The sequence below is a fragment of the Ahaetulla prasina genome, chromosome 7 (assembly GCF_028640845.1).
Source record: "Ahaetulla prasina isolate Xishuangbanna chromosome 7, ASM2864084v1, whole genome shotgun sequence".
Taxonomy (NCBI): Eukaryota; Metazoa; Chordata; class Lepidosauria; order Squamata; family Colubridae; genus Ahaetulla; species Ahaetulla prasina.
Window position 1 is genome coordinate 50,115,560 of NC_080545.1, and position 16,226 is coordinate 50,131,785.

Consider the following 16,226-nt stretch of genomic DNA (forward strand, 5'->3'; position numbering starts at 1 on the left):
CATTTTAAAGGTACAGATGCAAATAGATAAATGTACATATTTTTAAAATGTGTGCAAATTAATCTAAGTAATACCATGAAATGTACTAGAAGGGTAAGCATCAAGGCTGACAGTGTTTGATGTATACAAATCTTGCAACCATCCTTGAATTAAAACATTCTAATCAAAATGAAAACTTAAAAAATAGCTTTCTTCAGGAATCTGTAGGGACATATCAGATGTAGGTAGCTAAAATTATCCTAAGAAATGTGTGAAAAATTGATAGTTTTTAACAAACTTTTTAATATTTCAAGCTACCTGGAAAACTTCAGAGAAAAAGTGATCTAGAAATGTTTAAAACGAATTGGAAAAAAAATAATTTTGAATAATTACTTTGCTCGGTCCCTAAATGCATTTATACAGAGACAAAGGTATTGTGTTAAAGTAATTTGCTGAATAAGCCACAAGAATTAATTTGTATATTATTCTAAGCAGACACCACACGTACATGCAAGTTCAGGTTTTACATGCAACAGAATGGCAGCTGAATTTCACAGGATAATAGTATCAGGTTGATAATGACAGCTAGCAGCCTAGAAAATGTTTTTCCTCATACTTTTTGGTTGATAAACTTGTTTCATATTTTTGTTGCTTGCATCAGGTTGGTGGAAGCAGATTAGGAACGTATGAATCTTAGACATGATCCTATGATTTTCACATTATCTAGATTTACTGTTTGAAAATCTTTAATCTAAACAGGAAATATGTGGTCACCTTTCTTGCCACCAGACGATAGCCCCTTGCATAACAAATTACAAGGCGTGGTGTATGAGTTCCTATGACGCTAAATGAGCCATCAATGAAAGATAATCTGCATTTTATCAGCAACCATTTGTAAACAGCTACTTATAAATCAGCACGAATTTTTTCCGTTTTACTTCCTTGGACTTCACTCTTTACTCCCCGTTTGCTGTTCCCGAGTCTATGCGTACGCGGTCCTTTAGGATTACTGCCTCCTCCTCCATCTGACATAGACGTTTATTAGCCTTGAAGGGACCCAAAAGTTCTTCATAGAAAAAACGTTTACGGCAAACCGAAAAGATACAGGCCGTATTTTGACTAAACTTTTTCACACTTGCAATTTCTCTGCAGGCTTTCCCAAGACCAGAAGCAAACCTCATGGAAACAAAGTCCTGTAAACGTTCCCACTCCCACCCCAAGTATGAACACACAAAGATCACGGTTGCAGGAAAGCAACAGCCTTCTCCTCCAACCCTCCTTGTTTTTCGTGGACAGCCCTGAGCAGGAAACATTGCTTCAGAAGCAGTGACGCTGCAGGCCGACTTAATAACGGTCTATCTTCTCCTCTACCGCCGATAGCACACTCAGCCACTGGTACCAAAAGCCTACCCCCGTAGAAAAAGATGGGAGCGACACGGGCCCCACGGCTGTATCGCATCCACTTATAACAGATCTCACATTACCCGCGTCATCTCCGCCCGGCCTAGTTTAAGGCAGGGGTCTCCGACCTTGGCGACTTTAAGCCTGGCGGACTTCAACTCCCAGAATTCCCCAGCCAGCTTTGCTTTGCTTTGCTGGCTGGGGAATTCTGGGAGTTGAAGTCCGCCAGGTTTAAAGTCGCCAAGGTCGGAGACCCCCTGATTTAAGAGACTCAAGTTTCTCCTCTCCCGCTGGGTTTTTGGGGCGGAGCTTCGGAAGGGCGAAACGTCAGTTGCCAACGGCGCGTCGCGTGACCGTCCGTCGAATGACGTAGGAGGAAGAAGAAGAAGACGCCATTAGAAAGGAGGCTGAGCGAGACGCCCCGGTGTGGGAGGAGGGTGGCTCGGGGTTCCTCTCTCGCTCTCTCGCTCTCTCTCTTTCTTTCCCCCACCCTCGCCGCTTCGTTTCTCCTTCTGTGCTTTGCTTCCCCCTCGCAGTCTTCCTCCGCGCGGCCTCCTCTCCTTTCCCCCCTCCCCCCGCTCCTCTTTTACGGTTCTTCTTGGGCTCTGCCGAGCGCCCCCGAATCAGAGCGGAGTTGGGCGGTTTGCCGATGTGAGGCCGCGGGAGCGGCGGCCACTTCGCTGCGGATGGCGACGGCAGCGGCCACTTCGGGCGCGGGAGGCGGCGGCGCTGGTGCCGCCGCTGCTGCCGGCGGGCGAAGTTTCTCCTTCAAGGTGGTGCTGCTCGGGGAAGGCTGCGTGGGGAAGACTTCCCTAGTACTCCGTTACTGTGAGAACAAGTTCAATGACAAGCATATCACCACTCTGCAGGTAGGCCCGGGAGGCTGCAGTGTAGGAGGCCGCTCGGCAGGGGTGGAATTCGGCTTCCTTCTTTTAAGATGGGCTTGTTTCTCCTATCGCACTTTTGAGGAGGGGACGACAGTGGGTCCCCGACTGCTTTCCTCCCCCCCCCCCTACCTAATCCGAACAGCGAGAGAGTGAAGCGCTTCGAAGTTTCCAGCCCGGACCACCCACTGTTTAGAAAAATAGCCATTAATGTTTATCAAACCTACCTTTATTGGAGATAAATAAAAATGACTGTGTCAGACAACATGGAATCACGAAACGGGTAGTAGGAAAAGCTGAAAAAAAATAGGTAACATCGGTTCTAGCTTAGAAATGGTACAGTAAACTATTAATTTCTCTGGAATTTGAACACATTTGGGTATTTTAATGTACGCATGAACCAAAGCCCGCTCAATGTTCTGTTTTTCACTCCTAGTATTATGTTTCATAAGTAGGTCCTTATGAATCGTTTTACTATTGTAGAAGCCCAAACTTTAGAAGGGCAGTATCGTTAAAATAAATGTCCCATAGAGTTTTGCAAACTGATATTTCTGAAACTCTGTAATTCTGGAATTAAGGTAGAAATGATAGGTATTGAGAATAGAAGTAAATCGAAGTGACTGTGTGGCTTTCTTGCTGTATAGAAATACAGTATTCAATGTTAGAGATCAGCAGGAATTAATAAAATGTTATGGTAATTGTAGAATTTATTTTTTATTTCAAAATTGCAGAAATCTCTAAGACAGCTTGGTTGTTTATTATTTTTTTCTTTCAAGAATTTCACGTGATCATCAGATGTTCTGGATAAAAATTATACTCTGAAATTATCCTTATCTGACCTTAACAAGATTTTTTAAAAAAAACAACATACGTTTATCTATTTACTTTCCACTGACTAGTTTTCAAATTAGTTAATAAACATGTTGATTTATATATAGTAAAATCTTGAATGGTTCAGTAATTTGAAACTCTTGTTGCTACAGTTCATTTGCTTTGCCCATACTTTTTAGAGAATAGTAATGGAATAGGTTGTCAGATCTAGTGTTTAGTCACATGCAGAGCTGAAATAGACTGTGAATAATTCAGATTATTCTGAAGGATATATTTGTAATGATGCCTCTCCAAGGATACAAATAAGACCGTTTAAAAAGGAAGCTAAGTTTCCATACACTTCTATAACTAAACTTGATCAAGTTTAACTTTCATTTTCAGCTGTTAGGGTCCATATGATTCTTCAAAGGAATAGATTTCCATACCAAAATTCTGTGTTCCATCTACATTTCTGTTTAAGATGGCATTAAGGATAATTAAATTGAATTTATGAATACAGTACAACTGTATCCTTTTGCTTTCTAAAACAAACATGCAAGAGAGAATATATCCCATTTTTGCAAGCAATTATTGCAGTTATTTGTCTTCAGTACAGGAAAAACACTTCCCACTGTTCATTAATAAATCACAGGTTTATTTTGTTTCTTATTATATATAGGATATCAGTACTTTTAAATATGGAGTTAAACAAATTTTGCTAGACTTGTTAAGTAGATTCTTGGGATTTTACTTTTATCACTATTAGTTGAGTGAATAGAAACTTTGTGCACTTGAATGTTAAGATTTGTTCTCTCTTGCAAATGACCATTATAATGGGAAACTAGCAGTCTGTAGCTATGAATTAGTTACTGGGAGGGAATCCATTCTGGATATGATACTAGTTAAGGACTTCTTTTAAAATTGAGAAGTGTCAGTTCATAATTGCTAATTGTAACTTCCTCTAAAGATTAATTTTGTTGTTCTTTAACATCCTGCTCTTTCTCAAAGAAACCCCAGGAGACTTACATAATTCTTTGTTTCCATTCCATACCAGTTTTATTGCAACACTCCTACAAGACAAGTTATGTCTTAAAGCAGTCTGTTTTATTTTGTTTTGTTTTTTAAAAAACTACTGTAGTATAATCTAAAATGCAGCATTCTACAGTTCTGTTAATCTTGATTGTTTTAAACAGTGATTAATTAACCTGGTATGAAATTGGTTATGAAGGTAGTGCTCAACTTATAACAGTTCATTTAGTGTCTCTTCAAAGTTACAGTGGCACTTTAAAAAGTGTCTTGTGACTTTTTCACACTTACAACTATTGCAGCATCCCCATGGTCACATAATTAAAATTCAGATATTTGGCAACTGGCTCATGTTTATGACCGTTGTGATCATCTTTGTGACTTTCTGACAAGCAAAGTCAATAGGGAAGCCAGATTCACTTAACAGCACTGTTACTAATTTAACAGTTGTAATTATTCGCTGAATAACTGTGACAAGAAAGATTATAAAATGAGGCAAAATTCATTTAACTGTCTCACTTAGCAGTATAAATCTGGGGCTCATTTGTGATCATAAGCCAAGGACTACCGGTAATATGCTTAATGTAAACTGAGAATAAATAAATGAAAGGACCAGTTTGATAAGATTCAGTGTACCGGTGATTGAAACAAAGTTCATTTCTTAGATTTAACATGTGATTTTACATTCTTTTGAAGTGCCATCTAGAATATATTAGAATAGAATAGAATTTTTTATTGGCCAAGTGTGATTGGACACACAAGGAATTTGTCTTGGTGCATATGCTCTCAGTGTACATAAAAGAAAAGATACGTTCATCAAGGTACAACATTTACAACACAATTGATGATCAATATATCAATGTAAATCATAAGGATTGCCAGCAACAAGTTATAGTCATACAGTCATAAATGGAAAGAGATTGGTGATGGGAACTATGAAACGATTAATAGTAGTGCAGATTCAGTAAATAGTCTGACAGTGTTGATGGAATTATTTGTTTAGCAGAGTGATGGCCTTCGGGAAAAAACTGTTCTTGTGTCTAGTTGTTCTGGTGTGCAGTGCTCTATAGCATCGTTTTGAGGGTAGGAGTTGAAACAGTTTATGTCCAGGATGCGAGGGATCTGCAAATATTTTCAAATATTTGAATATTATATTCAAATATTATAACAGATTTTTCAGAGTTGCTTTATTATAAACTGAAAAAAGATAAGTCCATTTTTATTTATTTAAATGCCTCAGACCAATGCTGGCCTGCAAGCATTTGTCTTCTGGTGTTAAACCAGAGGTTGGTAGATGTCATAATAAAATGTTTTTCAAGCAGTCATTAACTTACAGTGTTACGTGTCTGTTATCTGCCATTCATTTTATTGTTGGTGTTGGGAAAGGCAGGGGGTTCTCTTTGTTGAGGAAATATCTTCATTCATGCCTCTTTTCTAAAATAATATGAACTGTAGTATCTTAATACTTTGTCCCAAATCAGATTGATAGGCTGTTGTCTGATTAAATTGGATTTAACCAGGCAGCCAGTTTTTATATCTTACAAAATCTGCTTCAGATCAGAATGTTAAAACTAATTAAACATTTTCCAGTTTTGAAATATAATCAGTTTATTTAACGTTTGCTTTATTACTGTATAAACATCTATTTTGTATACATTAAAGGTGACTCAAGGCAGTATATAGAATCAGTTAAAACACAATGTAACAATAAAAGAACTGAAAATAATATGATGGAGTTTACAGTGGGAATAAAAATATAAAGAAGCACCTGCCCGTTTGGGTAGTGTAGAACTTCACATATGATCTCCCAGATGTTTAGAATAGAAGCAGTATTCTCTGCAACACCTTAAAGCAACTGCATCTTTTTGTGAGACGAGCTTGAAGGCAATTGTGCAATATTAGAAAAGGATGAGATGCTTTAAGGTGCTGCAGGTAGTGTTTTACTTGTGTTGCTTCATACTTCACGGCATCTTTTGGAATTATGAGTCCAATATGCAGCACATTCCTATTCTTCACTGAAAGAAAGGTTTTATTCACAAGCTTTTATTTCTTCTCCATTATCCAAAAGAAGTACAAAATGCATCACAGACAATAGCTCTCTCAGTATGTTGAAATTTCTTGAAGTATTTCTCTGAACTAATCAATAATTTTGCCAAAAACAGAACATTTAATTCCCTAGTTAATATTTTTCACCCCAGACCTTCATTTCAGCAATAGACTTTCTTATAAATAACATTGTGCAAAGTGAAGAAAAGGAATAAAAAGTCATTAGTCAAAACTATAATATTGAAATAAATTAAAGGAATTGATGGAAATCTTATTAAATAAGAGGAAAATATAGATAACTTTAGTTTAGCACCATTTAAATCCATTTTTTTATTCTTGCAAAACATCGTTTCTTCTAATACTAGTCATATTTTTATTTAAGTTAGTAAAATGACCTCGGGGGCTTGTTTTGTTTTTATATTTACAAAACTCATTGAAATACATTATTAGCATGAATCAGTGAAATCTGGGCATTAATTTTATGGTGTTTTTCCACTTGCAGGCATCTTTTCTAACCAAGAAGCTAAATATTGGAGGGAAAAGAGTAAACCTTGCAATATGGGTAAGTGGTGTAATCATGTCATAATATTGCATTTAAATATCAAACTTTACTTAGGAAAATAATTTACTATTTGAGTAGATTAAATGAGATCAGTATTTGTGTATCATGCAGGATACAGCTGGACAAGAACGATTTCATGCACTAGGTCCTATTTACTACAGAGACTCTAATGGAGCTATTTTAGTTTATGATATAACAGATGAAGATTCTTTTCAAAAGGTAACTATACCATTTCCCTGTATCAAATAAGCAACCGCAGCAAGAACATTTTTTTTCCAAATTAAATTTCACTCTTATATTTTAGAAATAACCTGGTGGATAAACTTATCTCATTATACTGTGGACTTGAGTTGAATAAAAAGTGATATCTAAATGGGCTTATGCTCTGGAGGAATAGCATTAACTAATGAAATAGTGCTCCCAGATTTCACTGCATGATTCTGAATGTATGCTGAAAGTTGCATTGGAGAAAAGGTGCAAAGGAAGTCCCATTTTATAGAGTAGGCCTATGTGTCGATAATTGATTTAAAAGCATTTTTAATGTACAATCCAGAAGTAAGTTCCATTAAATTAAATTTAGTAGGATTTACTTCCAAGAAAGCAGTTATAAGATTGCAATTCCTGTAAAAACAAAAGAGACTGGGATTTCTGATTAGAAAATTTTAAAATAACTCTTTTAAAAACTTAAAAATTGTAATATTGAAATACATTTTCTTGTTACTTTCATAGGTAAAAAACTGGGTAAAGGAATTAAGAAAAATGTTGGGGAATGAAATTTGCCTATGCATAGTTGGTAAGATTTGAGTTTTTACATCTTATTGTTCACTTTTAGTGGAATGTTGCATTTAAATGATTGCATAAAACCTATAAGTTCTTTTTAAAAACCCTTTTAATTTTGGTACTGATCTGGCTTCAGTAAGAAAAATAATATCTAAGGATTGTAAAAGTAAACAGAAGGAAAAAATGGAAAGCAGAATGCCAGTAGCAAGAATATGAAAGTTTTTTGGGAAATTTCTGAATGTGTTTGAATCCCTATTACAATTCTGAGTCCATTTAGTTCTACACTAGATATTCTTTGTGAACAAGTTAGTATAAAATTGCTTTAGAAATAAGATTAAAAGGTTTCCCTGAACTACCCTGTTTCCCCCAAAATAAGACATCCCCTGAGAATAAACCAACTGGTCTTTTGAGTGCATGGCAATAAGGCCAAGCGCTTATTTCAGGGTTCAAAAAAATATAAGACAGAGTCTTATTTTCAGGGAAACACGGTATACAAATTACTTGCCATTTTGGGAAGTTCTTTGGTATCTCAAATTAAGTTTAGCTGCAATTTATCTGTTTGAAATAACCACAGCTTCCTGTTTAACTATATTAGTGAACATGTCTTTTAGAGATTAGCCAAAGATTTCAGAATGGAGCAGGATTCTATCATGCTATTCAATACTTTCATGGTGAAGAATTACAAAAATGTTTCAGCGTGTTCTTTTGTATTCTTGCTAATGTGATAATGTGAAATTGATAATGTGACAATTTTTGACAATAATTATAATAATAATAAATAATAATAATAATTTGACAATTCTGGATACCTGAATGGATTCAGATGTAGAAGAGTAAATGCCACTCATGCTAGAAACAATGAAGACAGAAATCAGTTAGAAACATATTGTTGATGTTGAGCAGATTGTATCTTTCTGATTTATTTTGAATATTAATGGAATCTGAATTCTTGACAGGTAACAAGATAGATTTGGAGAAGGAAAGACATGTGTCTATTCAAGAAGCAGAATCGTAAGTTTTTGACTCTTAATTTCAATACTTTCTTGAAGATGCCATCACATATAGAGCATACAGTAATCCTCATTTAGCAACTGCTTAGACAGCAACCAATGGCAGTTACAACAGAGATGAAATAGTAACTTTGTGACCAGTGCCTTTGCAGAATCTCTCTTGCACATGTTCATCATCACAATCGGTAGTAACCTGTTGTTCTGTGCCTGACCTGATTTTCTGCCCCGTCCCTCCCCAAAAGCTGGAGAGATTGCCTAGACATGATATTGCCCTGAGTTGCTTTTCTCTGTTGCACAGCCTATTCCTAAAAAGGGTTAACCACAAGTTAAGAAACTTAGCTTTGTGGTCTTAATTAGTTGATTAGAATGTTGGGTGAGCTTGCAGTTACTGCCTAAAATTGACAAGACCCTAATTAGTTTTACAGTAAAGGATTTAGTTTGCTTCTTAAATAGCTTTTTAGGTAAACAATTAGCAGTAGCACGTTTCTTTCCCTGTGTATTTCCCATTGAATGCCTGCTGACTGTCTTATAGTGCCGCCTTCTCCAAAGAATGTAGATACAAGAATCAATTCTGCTAATTACCCCAGCGCTGGGGTGACTATTCAAAAGGATATGGGGTGGAAAAAAAGGCTGTAAGAAATGTCCTTTTGTCCAAGTTCTTCACAAGTTGAATTCTGGAAAGCTTCCCCGTTGTTTGGCCTTATCTGGCTGTTTGTGGTTATATCCTTCAGGTAATCTTACTTATTTTGGCCCTGTCATGGGGAATTCACTTATGTTAGGAAGAGTTAGCAGTAAAAAGAAAATTAGTCCTCCAAAAACATGATGGCTGGACACCATCAAAGCTGATACCAGTCAGAGCATAGAACAGCTCAAAGAAGTAGTGCAAGATTGGCAGATGTAGAGAAACCTGGCTCATAGAATTGCCACGATTCGGACATGACTGAATAGATAATACCAACATCATTCTCCTCTTTTTGACATTTTAAAGCAAAGGAGAGTAAAGTGAAGTAAACTTGTAAGGCCAATCATGGTCATGTGATTTTTCACTTAGTGACTGCTTTGCTTAACAATGAGTTGCCAGTCCCAAGTATAGTTGCTAAATGAGGACCACCTGTATTCATATTTAAATTATGAAATATTAAAACATTTTATGCAATTAGTGTACTTAAAATCTACATTTACTGCCTCAATTCTGCTGTTACTTAATGTTATTTTCCTAGCTAATTTAAATAGTCTGTATCCAGATCCAAATATTTTATTATGATCAATGACCAGATGTAATTACAATTCAATTACAATTTACATGGAAGAAAAGACAATGGGATATTTTTCCTGTGCATTAGATGTATTAAGATTTACACGGTCTGTATAATTTGCTTACAACATAGAAAATGCATGCAAATTTTAATTTTCAGTCACAAGATAAGGTGTTTTTTCTTGCAGATATGCAGAATCAGTGGGAGCAAAACACTATCATACATCTGCCAAACAGAACAAAGGAATAGAAGAACTCTTTCTTGATTTGTGTAAACGTAGGTTTGTCTAATATATGGGTTAATGTTTCTGTTATGAAAGGAAATGCCTCCTGAACGATGAGCTATTGTTTTATATCCAGTTTTATTTGCACTAGATTTAAGCTATGTAAGACAGTTTGCATATGAATTTCTATTTTTTTAAATTAACATTCTTAACATAAACAATTAACAAAACAATCTTTAAACTTAAGGAAAAATAATAGAAACCAGAAGAGAAAAGAAACAACTCCATACAAACTAAGAATGGAAAGAAAAAAAATACTTTATATTTTATACTTAACAATAGTCACTCATTATTAATAAATACACTATTGTAAATAAATTACAAAACATTTATCATAAAATACCATAAACTTTCTGCCATAGTAACGCATATGGCTGCATCCTATTCCTTAAGAGGCCCTTAACTGGGCCTCTGGTGGCTCAGACTGCTAAGACAGTCTGTTATTAACACAGCTGCTTGCAATTACTGCAGGTTCAAGTCCCACCAGGCCCAAGGTTGACTCAGCCTTCCATCCTTTATAAGGTAGGTAAAATGAGGACCCAGATTGTTGGGGGCAATAAGTTGACTTTGCATATAATATACAAATGGATGAGGACTATTGCTAACATAATGTAAGCCGCCCTGAGTCTTCGGAGAAGGGCGGGATATAAATGCAAATAAAAAAAAAAACATTTGGAATAATACCACATTTCTAGTTTTTCAGTAAGATACTTTTAGCCACTTCCCACTCTTGATATAAACCATAATTCCTGATCAACAATCAGATTCCAAAGCCTTGGTATATACTTCAATTTCCCTACTTATATACTATCCCGCTAAGATACCAAATTATCACATGACCATGTGATATAAAACAGCAGTTTTTCATATTAAAATTTTGTAATTTTATTTAAGCACATTAGTGCAGGACCTTCTGTCCACATTAATATTCTGACATCACAAAGTGGTTATGATGCAATTCTGAATATTTTCAAACATAGTATATCATTGAATGTTAAAATAATGTTACTATTTAAAATTGAACTGCAGCATTTATGAACTAACTTCAAATATATTACATTACTTTATATTTTATACTTAACAATAGTCACTCATTATTAATAAATACACTATTGTAAATAAATTACAAAACATTTATCATAAAATACCATAAACTTTCTGCCATAGTAACGCATATGGCTGCATCCTATTCCTTAAGAGGCCCTTAACTGGGCCTCTGGTGGCTCAGACTGCTAAGACAGTCTGTTATTAACACAGCTGCTTGCAATTACTGCAGGTTCAAGTCCCACCAGGCCCAAGGTTGACTCAGCCTTCCATCCTTTATAAGGTAGGTAAAATGAGGACCCAGATTGTTGGGGGCAATAAGTTGACTTTGCATATAATATACAAATGGATGAGGACTATTGCTAACATAATGTAAGCCGCCCTGAGTCTTCGGAGAAGGGCGGGATATAAATGCAAATAAATAATAAATAAATAAATAAATAAATAAATATCTGTAGTTGCAGGTATACCATTATCTGTTCCTGTTCAAGATAATTTCTATTTATAGGATTAATGATCCCATCCAAATGGCATAATTTTCATATTTTTGTCTTTGTTTTCTGCGGTAGTACAGGATGAGGAGGATAGTAGATTGAGCGGTAATTGTGAGAAAAACAGTTGTAGGTCAGAAATGGCACTGCTTATTGATTAAGGCTCATAATTTGTAGCATGAAGTCATGCTTCCAGTAGCATGCACTTTGATTACTGGCTGCTAGACCCATCCTGGAACATGTGTTGGGATATTATATATAGAGAGGCAGGAATCACAGGTCTGCTAAAAAATGAACAAAATATAAGTTTAACTTGTTAAATTGGTGCTTGGCAAGTGTGATATTATTTAAGATATAGCCTCTTAATTCCATATGAGAAGATGATTCAGTTCCTGCTTATTTCTACTGAAATGTTAAACTTAATGCCTGATATATAAACCTAGGACAGAAAAAAAAAAATATGACAGTAATATAAGGCTTCAAAATACAGTTCTGCAGAAGTTAAATTTGGTTAAATAATAAGCATTTAAAAAGAATGGCAGGTATGAGATACTAACAGTGCTGACATTTAAATCATAATACAGTTTATGGACCACAAACTGTTTTATGGTGTTGCATCTGTTCCTTCTTATTTTGCAGTAACTACATAGGAAGAAATTGAAGACTACTGCTTATTACTAATACTGTGCATGCCCATTTATTAGCCTCATCAGAGTTTAGGAATCTTTTGGATACAGAAATATGGTGGTACCCATTAGCTAATGGGCTGCTGTAGAATAATCTGGGATGGTAATCACTGAAATAGAATGGTTATTATCTGAAAAGTGATAAGCGCTCTGTAACAGTGACATATTCAAATTGATGTTAGATAATTATCTTTGCTGTTGCATTTGATTCTTTGAAGACAATTTGACTAATTTTAGTTCAGTAATACACATGGGGTTTCAGATAATATTGGGTATTTAAAATTAGGTTCTGTTTATAAATTAACTTAAAAGTAAAGTGTGTTTAAAGAATATTTTACAAAATTTGCATATGTTACATTTATATAAAATATGATTAGCTTTTCTGTTCAATGATTAGAAATTCTCTAATATATTTTTGTATTGTAGGAATGATAGAAACTGCGCAAGTTGATGAGAGAGCACGAGGCAACGGTTCTAGTCAATCAGGAGCTGCAAGGCGGGGAGTACAAATAATTGATGATGAGCCAGCAGCTCAGAGTAGTGGAGGTTGCTGCTCCTCTGGATAATTGTACAAGAGACTGTGCTTCTTGCCCTTTAGTGAAGACTGCCACATTCAGAGTCTCATTCTTTATCAGTGGAGAATTGGAATTAACAGTATTTAAAATCATTTGTAACAATTCAATACCATTAAGTGCTAAACTAGTGGAGTATGTGACCAGAGAATTGGCATTTTCTACAATGATTAACAAAGCAAACCAATGGCCTTTTTACATATTTGTTTAATAATGAATAATATTGCATGTGAGAAGGACTTATGGCTTCATTTATATTTTCAATGAGATCATTATTTAATAACTTATACACCTTATTGGAATTAGACATTTTTTGCAGCTCTTTGTATTTTGTGGTAGATCAAGCTGTATCTCTTCACAATTGCAAATCCATTTCTTTTTAATTAGCAGATATCTGGATACTATTTTTGCAGGGGTACCATTGATATATAACTGCTTGACTACTTTGATATATTCATCTTGTACTCCATGCTGGTAAAATAAATGATAAATTACACATTAAATATTTTATCTGCTTTTATAAGTGCAGGTGCAGAAATATGTACACAAGTCTTGTCAGTGATTGTGAGGTGAAAAACAGTTGGTGGAAAGATACAAGTTCTATTACTTACTGCTGACTTTCTCTTTGTTAGATTATGATAATTAGTTTTCCTTGCTCTAAACTTTACATACGTTTCTAAATATTTTTCTAGAAGCTATTGATCTATAACACTCTCAGTCCAAAACATTAGTTGGAATGTTGTGAACTGTTAACTTTTATTTTTACTAATACAAGTTTGACATGGCTACAATACTGCTTGTAACACACAGAAATTATATCTGTGAATAAGCCTTTTTTTATCTGATCATCTCTAGGAAAGGCCTGCTCATAAACCTTCATTTGTCCTTATATTCTTGCTTCCTTATATATACTGTTAAAAATGGAAATTAAAATAACTTGGCTGCGACATATAAAAATTCATTAAAATGGATATGAATTATTGAACTTTGATCAGCTTTGTTTAAATCCACTTTTTGAGAGCTTCCAGTTATCAAGTATGTCTAAGGTATCTCTGGAAAAAAAATAGAAATACAGAAAGCATACTTGAAAGTGTTTTTGTTTCAGAATAATGTTACATCAAAAGTAGGACATTGTTGAGTTCCTGAAGGAAATTCCACATGGTTATTTGGTAAATGGGAGTATTTTGGCATGGAACATACATAATTTTGCTTTTAGAAATTTAATTGTTTGAGTCTAACTTCACTTCAGATGGCTTGAATTTTCAGTACTACGATGAATATAATGAATATGCAAGCTTAAACACTGAACACTGGGAATTGGATATACATCCCATAAAGGTCATTTTCCAGATTTTCCAAAGGCTTTTAAACACAGCCTTTAAGAGTGGCATTTTAGAAAACACTGCATGCATTTATAATACTATTAAAGTTGATGTACAAAAATCAGTGGAAGTCAACAAGAAGAAATTAACCGTCACGTATGGGCATAAACTGGGTAAACATATATGTTATACTCTGTACCTTAACCCCTACTGAAACTAAATTAAATGATTTGTTAAAATACATATGTTCAAATAGCTTGGTTATTGTGACTTCTACCATGTGCTGCTGTAAGCTACCCTATATTCATTAAATATATTTAGTATCTTCTTTTTAAAGCTATTTGTCTGAACTGTGTTTGACATAGACAATTATGAGTGTCTGTTCAAAGGCAAAAATGATACTTATTTTAGAAATAATGGTTTCATTTTTCATATTCATGATATAAAAAATCCTTTGGTTTTGCCTATTTTTCCCTTTCTTGTTAAATATGCTCTTGGAATGAACCTTGGTGCATTATTGTATAATTGGGCATTGGATGATTCAGAGAGCACCCACTTATAAAATTCTTTAGTAAGTGAGCACGATACTGCTGAAGTTTGAGGGAAGTTCCAGATTAAAATTGGTACCCTTATCGTAGACAAGAACACAATTTACGTAATGGAAATACTCTGGTTATACTTATAAGTTTCTTACTTCATATTCCTCCTGATTCAATACATGTAATAACTGAAAGTTTTTTCTATAAAAAACACTTTATACAAAGCTTTTTAGAAATAGAAAGTGAAAATGGGCATTTTGCCAATTAGTCCTTGTAAGGTGGCAGATACTGCTTACCAGTAGAAGCAAGCTGCAAGTTTACTTCTCAAAATCTTACTGGAGAACCATCTTTGAAAAACCATCTACTTGGCACTCATGACATAATTGTATGTTTTTTATTTATTCAATTTCTATCTATTTCATAGTGGCCATTTACACATGTGTTTGAAGTATACAGCTTTTAGGGTGATTCTTTTTTCCTTTAAATCCATGATCCCTTATTTATGTTTCTGATATATGTTTATGTTGGAAGACTAATGGAAGAATTGTGTATATTAGTAAACAGATGTTACTGATATGTTAACCTTATTAATGGTTTTATAATTTGTGTAGTGGATGCTATAGTCTTAAAAAAGAAAATACACCCTCTTGTGAGTTCTATGGTTTTAGATATTGGGATATAGTAAAAATCTTTTACCTATAAGTAGGTAAATACAACTTCAGATGTACAGCAACACATGACATTTTACACAATGTCATCTATTTTACAAAAAAAAAAAAAAGCCAAAACGAAGAGGGTATGTGTGAAAAACTAAGTACACTTTATGATTCAATAACTTGTAGGACCACTTTTAGCAGCAATAACTTGAAATAATCATTTTCTGTGTGTCTCTCACATCATTGTGGAGGAAGTTTGGCCCAATTTTCTTTACAACATTGCTTCAGCTCATTGAAGTTTTTGGGCATTTGTTTATGCACAGCTCTCTTGAGGTCCCACCACAGCATTTCAATAGGATTGAGCCATTGCAACACATTGATTATTTCCCTTTTCAGCCATTTTATTGTAGATTTGCTGGTGTGCTTAGAATCATTATCCTGTTACATGACCCAATGTCGGTTTAGCTGTCAGGCAGATGGCCTACATTTGACTCTAGAATACGGTGGCCAGTAAGCAACCATTAAATGAACCATTATATCCAATGAGAATTTTTTTTGCTCGAGACCAAAAGTAAAATCTGAAAAATGGCCAAAAAAAAAAAAAAGTACAAAATGATTATATGGCTGAAGCATTGCAAATGGCTGTAAGGGTGAGCCAATTGTCAAGTGCCCAAAGTGCAAACATGACCATGGGAGAGTATGTGACCATCATAACTTCAAAATCAGATCATACGTACTTTTTGTGAGTCCTTTCCTAACATACGGTCACACCTTTCAGTTTAAATCAAGGACTGACTAAGAATTTGATTTTAAGATATTGGTCCATAATACAGAATTGCTAGTTGGTCCAGTTTTAGATGTTTCAGTTTTAGATGTTCC

At 34.8% G+C, this 16,226-nt stretch overlaps 1 protein-coding gene across 1 annotated transcript; it reads left to right on the plus strand.

Annotated features, from left to right (window-relative positions):
• Positions 1-1,750: 1,750 nt before the first annotated feature.
• On the plus strand, positions 1,751-14,480 carry RAB21 (RAB21, member RAS oncogene family). The gene is made up of 7 exons (XM_058191875.1): positions 1,751-2,249; positions 6,649-6,708; positions 6,820-6,927; positions 7,438-7,501; positions 8,445-8,499; positions 9,942-10,030; positions 12,685-14,480. Exons 1-7 carry the CDS (start codon positions 2,067-2,069, stop codon positions 12,822-12,824), a joined length of 699 nt encoding a protein of 232 aa, XP_058047858.1. The 5' UTR covers positions 1,751-2,066; the 3' UTR covers positions 12,825-14,480.
• Positions 14,481-16,226: the final 1,746 nt, after the last annotated feature.

Bases quoted from the DNA above. Each gene is read 5' to 3' on its own strand.
- RAB21 (XM_058191875.1), top strand. From the start codon at position 2,067: ATGGCGACGGCAGCGGCCACTTCGGGCGCGGGAGGCGGCGGCGCTGGT. The intron at 6,709-6,819 runs GTAAGTGGTGTA...TGTATCATGCAG, and splicing joins GAGTAAACCTTGCAATATGG to GATACAGCTGGACAAGAACG. The intron at 7,502-8,444 runs GTAAGATTTGAG...AATTCTTGACAG, and splicing joins AATTTGCCTATGCATAGTTG to GTAACAAGATAGATTTGGAG.